The sequence below is a fragment of the Ursus arctos genome, unplaced genomic scaffold (genome assembly GCF_023065955.2).
Source record: "Ursus arctos isolate Adak ecotype North America unplaced genomic scaffold, UrsArc2.0 scaffold_12, whole genome shotgun sequence".
NCBI classification, from domain to species: Eukaryota; Metazoa; Chordata; class Mammalia; order Carnivora; family Ursidae; genus Ursus; species Ursus arctos.
In genome coordinates this window covers 16,022,111-16,031,956 of record NW_026622786.1, presented here as the reverse complement: position 1 = coordinate 16,031,956, position 9,846 = coordinate 16,022,111, and the positions used below count along the sequence as shown (strand labels likewise).

Here is a 9,846-nt window from a genome sequence, read left to right as displayed (position 1 = left end):
GTTGTGTTTACAAGTATGTTCTTGTCCTTGACTCTCTCTTACTCGGCCCGGTCCTGGGTTTGATGCTTCTTTTAGGGAGACAATCAACAGTTATGGATAATGATGCCTAGGGGACCCAAGTCTCAGGTTGTGTTGTCGGCCGTCGTAAGGGAACACACACACGCTTCCTCCTTCTACGTGCAAGGTCAGCTGTCATGCACTCCGGTCAGGAATGCCACTCAGGTTATGACCCTAGGGAAGCCAGTCCTAAGTGCTGCCTGCCTGGTGGTTTCAAGGCATGGGGCTGATTATAAATCTGGAAATCAGTGCACTTGTCCCCTCGTCCAGCCTGAAGTGCCTGGAGCAGGTCACAAGTCTGTCTACATCTGTCCTACCTAATTCTGTGCTTCTGAAGGAAAAGTGGAGCAGATAAGCCAGGAAGGCAGCAGCAACAGTAATGGACACGACCCTGCGCCCCCCTCCCCGTTTCCCCTGTAGCCCCAGGCTGAGCACGGCCCGCCCCAGGCCCTCATACCAGGCACTGGAGACGCAGAGCTGTGACACGTGGCCCCTAGCTTGCTCACAGGCTTTTCTTCCCTTGTTACAGGCGCGTGGGGGAAGATCGCAGTCCCCTCCTCCTTGAAGGACTTACTTAGACACACACACACACACACACACACACACACACACACACAGGAAAGCAGTTCTATTTAAGTGTTAAATTAGGGAAGGATACTTTCCATCCCACTTGTCTTGAGCACGGCCAGCAGTCCGCCTGGGGTGCACACAGAGAAGCGGGAAGCACAGCAGCACAGGGTCTGCTGTAGCCAGTTTTTTATCTTGTGTTTTTCCTCAGCTGGGACCCAGCAGTGAGACGCTGGTCAGGTGTTGTGGGCATAGCCCCGGCACGTCTCACCAGCACGGGCACGGAGAAGACACGGGTGACAGTGCAGAACCCCAGGGTCCCAGACTCAAGGCTGGTTTGAAGGACACAGTTCCCAGCACGGGGCTAAGCTCAAAGCAGACCCAAATACCCGCAGTAAGACAGCCTTCCCCCACCCATCCACCCAGAAGGCTTGGCTAGTCACCGTGGGCGGGGAGTAAGAGCCCCAGTTTTTAATCTACCTGTTATCATCAGAATTTCCCAGATGGTTTTTTAAACTTCCGCTAAAAGCGGATTAAATCGCTACTTCAGGCCATTCTGTGGTACCAGAGGATTCAACTCTTTGTCTCACTGAGTGTACATGGGGGGCCCCCAGCACCCCTCTCTTTAAAGCACATTGTGAGGTATCTCACTGTGCTTTCTAAGGGTGCCCAGGACAGAGCTGGGCCTTTCCGGCTAGACCCCACCAAAAGCAAACCATGGCCAAGTGAGGGGGCAGCGGGAGGTGAGGGGAAAGCAGCACTGAGTTCTGTCCAGCTAGGGTGCTCCTCACCCTGCGTGTGTGTTTGTGCACAGACACACGCGTGTGCATACACACACCCCTAACTCCGAAGCCAATGACTCTCCCCTTGTGTATGCCAGTGCCACAGGGTGCCTGGAAGTCTCCCTGTGGGGCTCCGTGTCCTGCCTCACAGAAGGACGGTTCTCTCAGGCCACAGTCCCACACCCTCTATGTTTCTGGGACAGTAACCACACTGACGTAGACTGGAAGGCCTCAGGGCAGGTCTCTGTGTCTTTGCCACCTGGGATCTCCTACCCGACAGCAAAGAAGTCTGATGAAGGGCTTGATGTGGCAGCTGCTTTAGCCTTTCCTCTCTCAAGCCCCGGGAGAAGCAGCAAAGGCTCACTGCAGCTAGACCAGAAAAGCCAAGCTTCCTACTGCACAGGTCTGAGCCTTTGTTACAGCGTGGATGGGGAAAGGAGCTTCACAGCGGTTTCCTGGGAGACAAGGTACGCGGTACAAGAACTACAACTGCAGAAGGAAAGGAGGTGAGAGGTCAAGAGGAAGGGAGACGAGGCTGGCCAGTGCGACTGAACTCTCAACTTCTGTTCTACAAGGCAACTGTCCTATTAGCCTCCCTCACTCCCCTGAAATGCCACCTAGGAGGGGCTAAGGAGAGTGCTGCAAGACATGGCAGACAAAATGGCACATCTTGACCAGAACCTTAGGGACTTTCTTGTGGTTTGGGGCGGGTGTGTGCACGCGTGCGTGTGTGTGTGTGCACGCGTGTGCTGAGATGCAGCCATAGACGTCTTTGGCATGATGGGAGAAAGGACACCACAACTTTTCAGGCTCAGAGACAGGGCTTGGCACAGCCATGATGGGAGAACAGCCGACAGTCTTCCCAGACCCCGTTCTCTTTACCAGCGTCCTCTTCCTGGCCAACCTCAGCTGCAGCAAAAACAGCTTTGAAAAAAATGCTATGTAAATGTAGACGATGGAGGCACTCTGGCATGGACATCTGGCGTTCCGCTGCCTGCCAAGGTTGATTCGTCTGATGCGGCTGGGGTGAGTGGTCTCCATCACCTCACCACTTCGGTGCTTCCTCATGGAGAGAACAAGACAACTTTCCAGACAGAGGAGGGCTGCCCTTTAGTCAAGATGTTATCAATGTAGGAAATTAGGTAATGATTCAAATTCTGGTTCTTAATTTCTGTTGTCCTTACACCATCTCCTCTCCCTTCTTGGGCTCTACCATGACAGTCCCCTTCCAGAAGTACCAAGAGAGTAGCCAAAGAATTTGCATGTTCAGTGTTTAGTAGAATCAGGTCCAATTTCTGGTAGCCTGTGTCTGTACCAAGAACGTGGGGGTTGCATTTCTCTGTTCTATGCAATGCCTAGGACACAGTAAACTGTCAATGAAGATTAACCTGCCCATTCAATGAATATGCTTTGAGCCAAACTAAGATAGTTCTCATACACAGTATGAAAAAAATACAGGTAATAACCAAAATACCAAAACTGAGCTGCTTTCCACCAATTCTTTTAATCGAGTGCAAGCGTCTTTCCATAGCACAGTTAGTAGGCTTCACCCGGACTTGTAACAGAACTCTGTGGGGAGGCAGCCCTCCTCCCCAGGGATCCAGGAAGACTTCATTATCCGCAGGCCTTAGCCCCAAGTTAAGGAATTTCTAAACTCTCTCCTGCTACAGTGTCAGTGACATTTCTTTTGAGAATCTGTCAGGTTGGGGAAACTCTGGTCTGCTGGCCAAAACCAGCCCGCTGCCGGGGTTTGTATGGTCGGTGAACTAATAAGAGTTTTTATTTTTTTAAATGGTTGAAAAAACTCAAAAGCCAAGTGAAAATGATATGAAATTCAAATTTCAACGTCTGTAAATAAAGTTTTCCTGGAACAGAGCCGCACTCATCGTTTACGTCCTGTCTGTGGCGGCCGTCCTGCTACCGTGGCACGACTGAGTAGCTGTAACAGAGAGTGTCCGGCCTGCAAAGCCTAACGTATTTACCATCCGCCGCTTTACAAAAGAAGTTCGTTGACCCTGGTCTATTTTCATGCCTGGATGGGGAGTCTACCCTGGCCTTTATAGCAGCATTTAAATATCCTCTCCGTAGGCCACACACTTCGGAGGTACAGTGAGCCCCCTCCACAGGCTGAAAAGAGAAATAAACCAGTCACAGACTGCCAGGACAGAGACTCAAGCCAGGTTTAATGATCATAGCCTAGTTTTCAGAGCCCAGAGGCTCCAAGGTTTGCCTGGGTGAACATAAGTGGGAGGGATGGGGTCCTGGACACAGGGAGGCCTGCTTGCTTCGCCAGCAGGGCTACAAGGAAGTACAGAGGTTAAGAACACACAGAGAATGGGAATCAGTCAGCTTTACTGTCCCCAGCTAGGCTGTACCCTCTCCTGGCCCCTTCCTAGGAGCCCCATAAACACAGGCAAAGAAAAAAGATCACAAATAATCACGTAGACAGATAGTAGAGCCCTGTCATATTCTGTCTCCAGGGACACCTGCTTCCTGGGAGATAGGTCTGGTTTATGGGTTCAGGGTGGGGGGGAAGGGAGGGAGTGATTTCTCAGCGTTTTCTTATGATCAGACCTGGCAGTTTCCTACCAAGGTTCTAGTGGGCTTACAAATGCTGAGTACCTAATCCCCCAAGTAGAAAGCCACTTTTGGGTTCCATCCACTGAAACGATGGGAAGAGGCTAATCAGTTCAATCTCCTGATGGGGCAGCCAGACGCACCTACTAGTCTTTCGAACGAGGGGCCTACCTGGTGGATATGGGAGGGAGATGTACAGCCTCAGGGTCTTTTCTTATTCCCTAAACTGGGTAGGACTTCAGAAGAAAATGGCCCTCCTAGTCCTCAGGAGCTCAGGATGTTCCAGAAGGCCAACTTCATTTGACATTTATTTTAAAGATTTTCAGAGCCCTAGGTGGTGCCCAGTGGGAAACTGTAGCATGGAGATGAGATTTTCCCCGGTTCCCTAATAAGTCTGAGAAGGGTGGCCTGGTTACCACAGCTCCAGTAACAAAATCCTCAGAAGTCTCTGGAATATAACAAGACAACTTTTCCTTCATGCCCCTATCTTTCCAGGGCAGTTAACACAGGAAGAACAACTTATAGGGGCTTGTTCCTCTGCCTGTCTCCTTCTGGGTCCAGCACTGACCTAGTTCTACATTTATTTCTCGTATGTATTGTCTTTAACCCAAGGTCTCGGAGGGGTCTGAAGAACCAGCCAGCTCCTCATCATCCCTTTTCCCCAGGTCTCCAACCTGTGGTTCTCCTAACTCCAGCCTTTGCAGAGAAGTTACTCAGTGCCACGGAGATGCGGGGAAAGCTTCAGGGAGTCCAGAAATTAGAAGTACAAGAGTTCGTATCTGGGGAGCCTGGCGTGGTCACTGTCTCTCCTATGGGGCAAGACAGCTGTGTGCATGAAGTTGGGTACGCAGGTGGAACCCACTGTGACCGGGGACATTAGTGGGGACTAAAGAATCACTGTCCTGAGGGAAGTCAAGGCGCTACTGTGCATGCGCACTTGGAAGCATGCATACCTAGGAGCATGCAAGTACTTGAGGGAAATGCTGCACCTCTCTTGACAAACCAGGTTACTAAGAAAGGATGGACAGCAGTCTTGACATCCCAGGAACAGACAAGGGAAGATGTTGCGTTCCAGTCCCCTTTCCCAATCTTAATAGGCAGTGGGAGTCGGGCCCTCCTAGCAAGCAGCCCTCACCCGCAGGTGGAGGACATAACCCTCGCAACATAAAGAGCGGGTCAGAAAACTAGAAGATCTGGAGAACTTCCAGTGGACAGGGAGCTCGGTCGGGAGGAGGGGAGACACTGAAAAAGACCAACGTCGGAGAACATTTTCACCTTTGCCCTGCTCTTCCCCTTGCTAAAGCTCAGACCACCCGTCTCCCTGGGCCTGCAGTATAGTCAAAGGGCACAGGCATCTCCATACCCCAAATCTTCTGCAACCCTGGATGGAATGAAGTTCCTCTGGCCTGACCACCACAACTGCACAGACCTCTGGCTGAGAGGGATGGCGGCGGCAGAACTTTCCTTCTGAAAGTTTAGTGCCAGTGTCTCTGTTAACGAGACTGCCCGGAACCTTGTGGAGAGCGGCAGAGCTCTAAGCTGCGCTCCAATTTGCCAGTCTGGGGCAGAGACCACCCAGTCCCAACCCCTTGGATGATGAAATCCCATGCTTTGGCTTTGCAGCAGGGTGAGATCGAAGAGAGGACCAAGGCTGCTTTGTCAACACAGAGAAGATACATAACTGGTCCTCTCCGTCCCCAAGCCCCGGCTAACGCAGCCGGGGCCAGACTCTCCAGGATTCCTCCATTTGCAGAGCAGCATATTAGGGAAAACTCAATCCCCCCTGAGCTTGCTAAGAAGCCTGAGAGAAGAGATGGCATCAGGAGATCAGGTAGGTCCAGCTGGATGCTACACAATAGAGGCTAATTTACTCTCCTCCTCCTCCTCCTAGTGTTGAAGTGGCCCCACAGCCCAGGTCGTGGCGCGCATGCGTAAAAGCTCCGCCTTCGGCAGCCCCCACCCTGGTCTGACACACAGGTGCCAGGAAGCAATGCTAACCAAGGGTTGCACCAACCAGAGCAAATCTGGAGTTTATCCCCCATCTACAAGTTTTGTGTCGGCACCTATGCCGTGACACAGACCCCCTCAGTGCAGGCTGTATCCCTCTGTGCCACTGGTTCCAGGGCCTGGCACAGACACATCTCACACTGTTGCCATATCTGACAGGCAACGGGCCAGGCTCCTGCAAAGATCCGTCCATCCGGGACTCATCGGGAAAGAGAGGCGTTAGTGGGAAATCACAACAGCTTCGGGGAGTGTTACTGACTGAGGTCTCGGCCTTTTCCTGACTCATTTTTCCAAGGGTTTCCAATTTCCCCAGCTGTGAAGTGTGACTTCCTGGCCAAAGAAGATCCTACAGCTCTTCCCCAGTGTGGCTCCTGTGCAAGATCCGCCCCCCAGCGCACACAACATCACAGGTGTGGGTGGGCAGAGATAGAAAAAAAAAAAAAATCTTTTTTTTTTTCCCCCAAATGATTTTCTCTTAAGGAGCTAAGGATGACCTCAAAAAAGTTTAGGGAATCTGCTCTTCCCCCCACCCCTTCCTCATTCCCACCCAGTTCAGACATGCTCCTCTTCCTCCACCACGTGCAGAATCCCCAGGGCTTTGGGTCAGGGTGTAGCACTTGCCTGAGGATTAATATATCCCTATTTGAAAATCGTGGCAGCCACACCCCGGTTGAGGTCTTGCCAGCTATTGTACCCGTGACCAGTTCCCTTGAGGTCGGGGGAACCCACTCCCTTGGGCAGCCAGCCCTCTCTTCCATCCCCTCATATATATCCTTCAGGGGTGCATTACCTCTCCTGGGGCAGAATCTCCCCACCAACCCATCCTGCTCACACCACAATGGGTGTATCAGAGAAGACCGAGCTGACTGATTCCGGATCCGACATCCTCCGCGGGCCCTTGCCGGTTGCCTCGGGCACGGGCAGGGTGTTGCCTGGCTTGAGTTTGCCATTTTGACCCTGCCCGGGACCAGCGGGTTCCAGGAAGGCCACCCGCCGGTCAAAACCGTCATCCTTGTCCCCACCAGCCATAGGGTCGTGGTTGGGTGTGGTGCTAAGCATGGAAGAGCTGAGGCTGTCTCCTTGATGGCTGGACGGTTTCTCGACACCCCGGCACCAGCATCGGCAGGGGGTAAGGTACAGGTATATGAGGACCAGGACCACGCTGAGGATGCAGCCCACCAGGGTGGTATAGGCCGTGTTGAGGGTGTCATGGTGGCCGTGCAAGGTGAAGTTGTACACTTTCAACTCCACAGACAGTGTCTCATTGAAAGCCTCCCCCATGGCGTAGCAGGTGTATACGCCCCCATCCTCGACCCGCACCTGCTGGAAATGAAGACTGCCGTCCTTGGACACCGTCACCGTGCCGTTGGCCACCTCATCTAGCACCCGTTCGTTGCTCGGCGTCACCCACACCTTGGTCATCCCCTGCTGCTTGGTGTCACACTTGATGGTCAAGGTGTCCCCCAGGTGGGCTTCCCAGGCGCGCTCCTTGTACTCGCTGCAGTTGAGGAAGGCCAGGTTGAAGACGTTGTAGAGCTTCTTGGAGCTCATGCAGTACAGGTCCTCCTGGAAGTCCACCACGGAGCTCAGCTGCCGGGACTGCCAGTGGGAGAAGAGCTGGTAGAGCTCGCAGTCGCAGTGCAGCGGGTTGTTGTGCAGGTACAGGCCGTTCTTGACCCATGCGGGCAGCTTCTGCAGGTCGGGCAGCGGTAAGTTCTTGAGCTTGTTGGACGAGAGATCCAGGAGCGTGAGTTTGGGCAGCTTGGCCCCCTCCTTGACCAGCTCCAGAGGGAAGCGGGAAATCTGGTTCTGGCTCAGGTAGAGTTTCTGCAGCTGCGCCATGTCGTCGAAGGCGCAGCGGTCCACCGCCGCGATGTGGTTGTTGTACAGCAGCAGCACCTCCAGGGCCTGCAGCTCGCTGAACAGGAACTCGTCCAGTGTGCGCAGCTGGTTGGAGGAGAGGTCCAGGTAGCGCAGGTTGGGCACTGGGGAAAAGGCCTCGGAGGAGATGAAGTTCAGGTGGTTGTGGCTCAGCAGCAGGGACTGCAGGTGGACCAGGCGCGTGGGGGTCCACTCGGCCCGCAGGCGGCTCAGGTTATTGTGGCTGAGGTCTAACAGCGCGGTGTAGCTGGGCAAGGAGTGGGGCACGTTGGGCAGCTGCTGCTTGGAGCAACTGAGGATGTTGCTGGCGCACAGGCAGGCAGCAGGACAGCTAACCACGGGCCGGCCGGCCCTGGCCACCTCGAAGAGGAGCAGGAACAAGGACAGCAGCAGGAGCCAGAGGCCTCGAGGGTCGCGCTGGGGTTGCATAGTGTCACTGGGAAGGGCGAGGAAGGCCACTGGGAAGATCTGGGAGAGAGTCACCCGGGCATGTTCTGGTGGGATAAGGAAGGGGTCACTTACTACAGGCTTAAGAGAGGGAGGAGGGGTTTGGGGTCACCAGGGCCTCCGAAGGGAAGGACTGACCCTTCCTCCTCCCTGTCACACTGCCCCCACTCCCGGCACACCGCCCCCACTCCCGTCCCCACCTCTGTGTTGGGCTAGAAGAAAAACGAAGGGATGCTGGGTAGTTCCCAAGAGCTGTGCAGGCAGTGGGCTCAAAACACTGGGCAGAGGAGGTGAGCACAGGGGCCTACCGGGCTGGGGTCACAGGAGTGTAGGATGGGGGCATGCCCGGGATGTTAGGGGCTGTTGGTGTCACAAGGGCTGCACGGGCCGCGTTTGACAGCGGGGTCAGCAGGGCCTCTGGGCAAGAACCGAGGGAAGGTCACCAGGGCACCGGCTGGGTAGGGCGCCTACTGACAGGGTTGAGGGTTCCCGGGGCCTGTCGGGGCGGGCACCCCCGGGCCCGCTGGTCACTGCACCTGCTCGGCAAGGACGTGTCTCAGCCCATGGCGGGTCCGGGAGCTCCGTCGCGGCCTCCCCCAAGCGGCGCCTCACCGGCCGGCCTGTCGCGGCGCCCGCCTTACGCAGGGGCCCGCGCCCGGCCACATCGCCTCCCGGGGACTTGCCGGGTTCCGCTCCGCTCCGCCCCGCGCCGCCGCCTCGACCGCTGCACCCGCAGGAGCCCACCGACCACGGCCGCCGCCTCCGGTTCCGCGGGTCCGGCGTGGAGCGGTGCGGGGAGCGGGAGGCGCCGCGATCCGAGCGGAGGGAGCGGCGTGGGGGCAGCGAGCAACCGCGCGCGCGCCCGTCGCCGCCGCCGGAGGCTCGGGGCGCGTGCGCGCGGCGGGGGCGGGGCGCACGTGCGTGTGTTTGTGTCGGAGCCGGACCGGCGGCCGCGCGCCGGCTGGTCCTCGCCCGGAGGGAGTCGGGGCCGGGACCTGGGGACCGAAGCCGTCAGGAGGGGATTCTGGCCCCTAGCTCCCCTATTGCTTCCTCTGCCTTCTGGAATTCTTTTCACTATCCCCCACCCTTCCACCTACCGAAACCGCGCCCAGGGAAACTAGGTCTAGCTGGAATGAATGCGCCAACTGACTCCGGGGCAAGAAGTGTCACATGTCTTCTAAGCCTACAAATTAAAAGAAATCTGGCTCAGCTCCCGCCTGTCAGTGTTGGCGGGAAATTCATTAGTCACGTTCTGAGGTTCCCCCACTTCTCGCTCTAGGGCTGTGAAGTCTTAAAAATTTGGGGAAGAGCCTTGTTTTTGTGTTTGTTTCAGTCTCCATGTTATGATTCCACCACCCCTGGGGTACCACCAAAGGGTACATTCCCACAGCCTGCAAGCCAGATGGGCAGGAGGGGAGGTAAGGGGGTGTGGTCTGTGGTGCATGGCCAGGCCCCAGGATCCCACTTGCCCAGACTTCCCATGAAGCGATCCCCACTGCACACACACACCGCCCCCCCGACACACACA

At 55.6% G+C, this 9,846-nt stretch overlaps 1 protein-coding gene across 2 annotated transcripts; it reads right to left on the bottom strand.

The window, feature by feature from the left end:
* Nucleotides 1–2,891: 2,891 nt before the first annotated feature.
* Nucleotides 2,892–9,163, bottom strand: AMIGO1 (adhesion molecule with Ig like domain 1). 2 transcript variants are annotated; one of them, XM_026484620.4, is made up of 3 exons: nt 8,855–9,163; nt 6,781–8,365; nt 2,892–3,533 (listed from the first exon to the last, which is right to left on the bottom strand). In XM_026484620.4, exon 2 carries the CDS (start codon nt 8,298–8,300, stop codon nt 6,819–6,821), a length of 1,482 nt encoding a protein of 493 aa, XP_026340405.1. In that variant the 5' UTR covers nt 8,301–8,365; nt 8,855–9,163; the 3' UTR covers nt 2,892–3,533; nt 6,781–6,818. The 2 variants fall into 2 exon arrangements, with proteins under 2 accessions (XP_026340405.1, XP_026340404.1); XM_026484619.4 differs by lacking the exon at nt 2,892–3,533 and having other exon boundaries at nt 3,570–8,365.
* Between the last annotated feature and the right edge of the window lie 683 nt (nt 9,164–9,846).

What these genes read in the sequence shown, in the direction of transcription:
- AMIGO1 (XM_026484620.4), bottom strand. Translation starts at nt 8,300, where the DNA reads ATGCAACCCCAGCGCGACCCTCGAGGCCTCTGGCTCCTGCTGCTGTCC.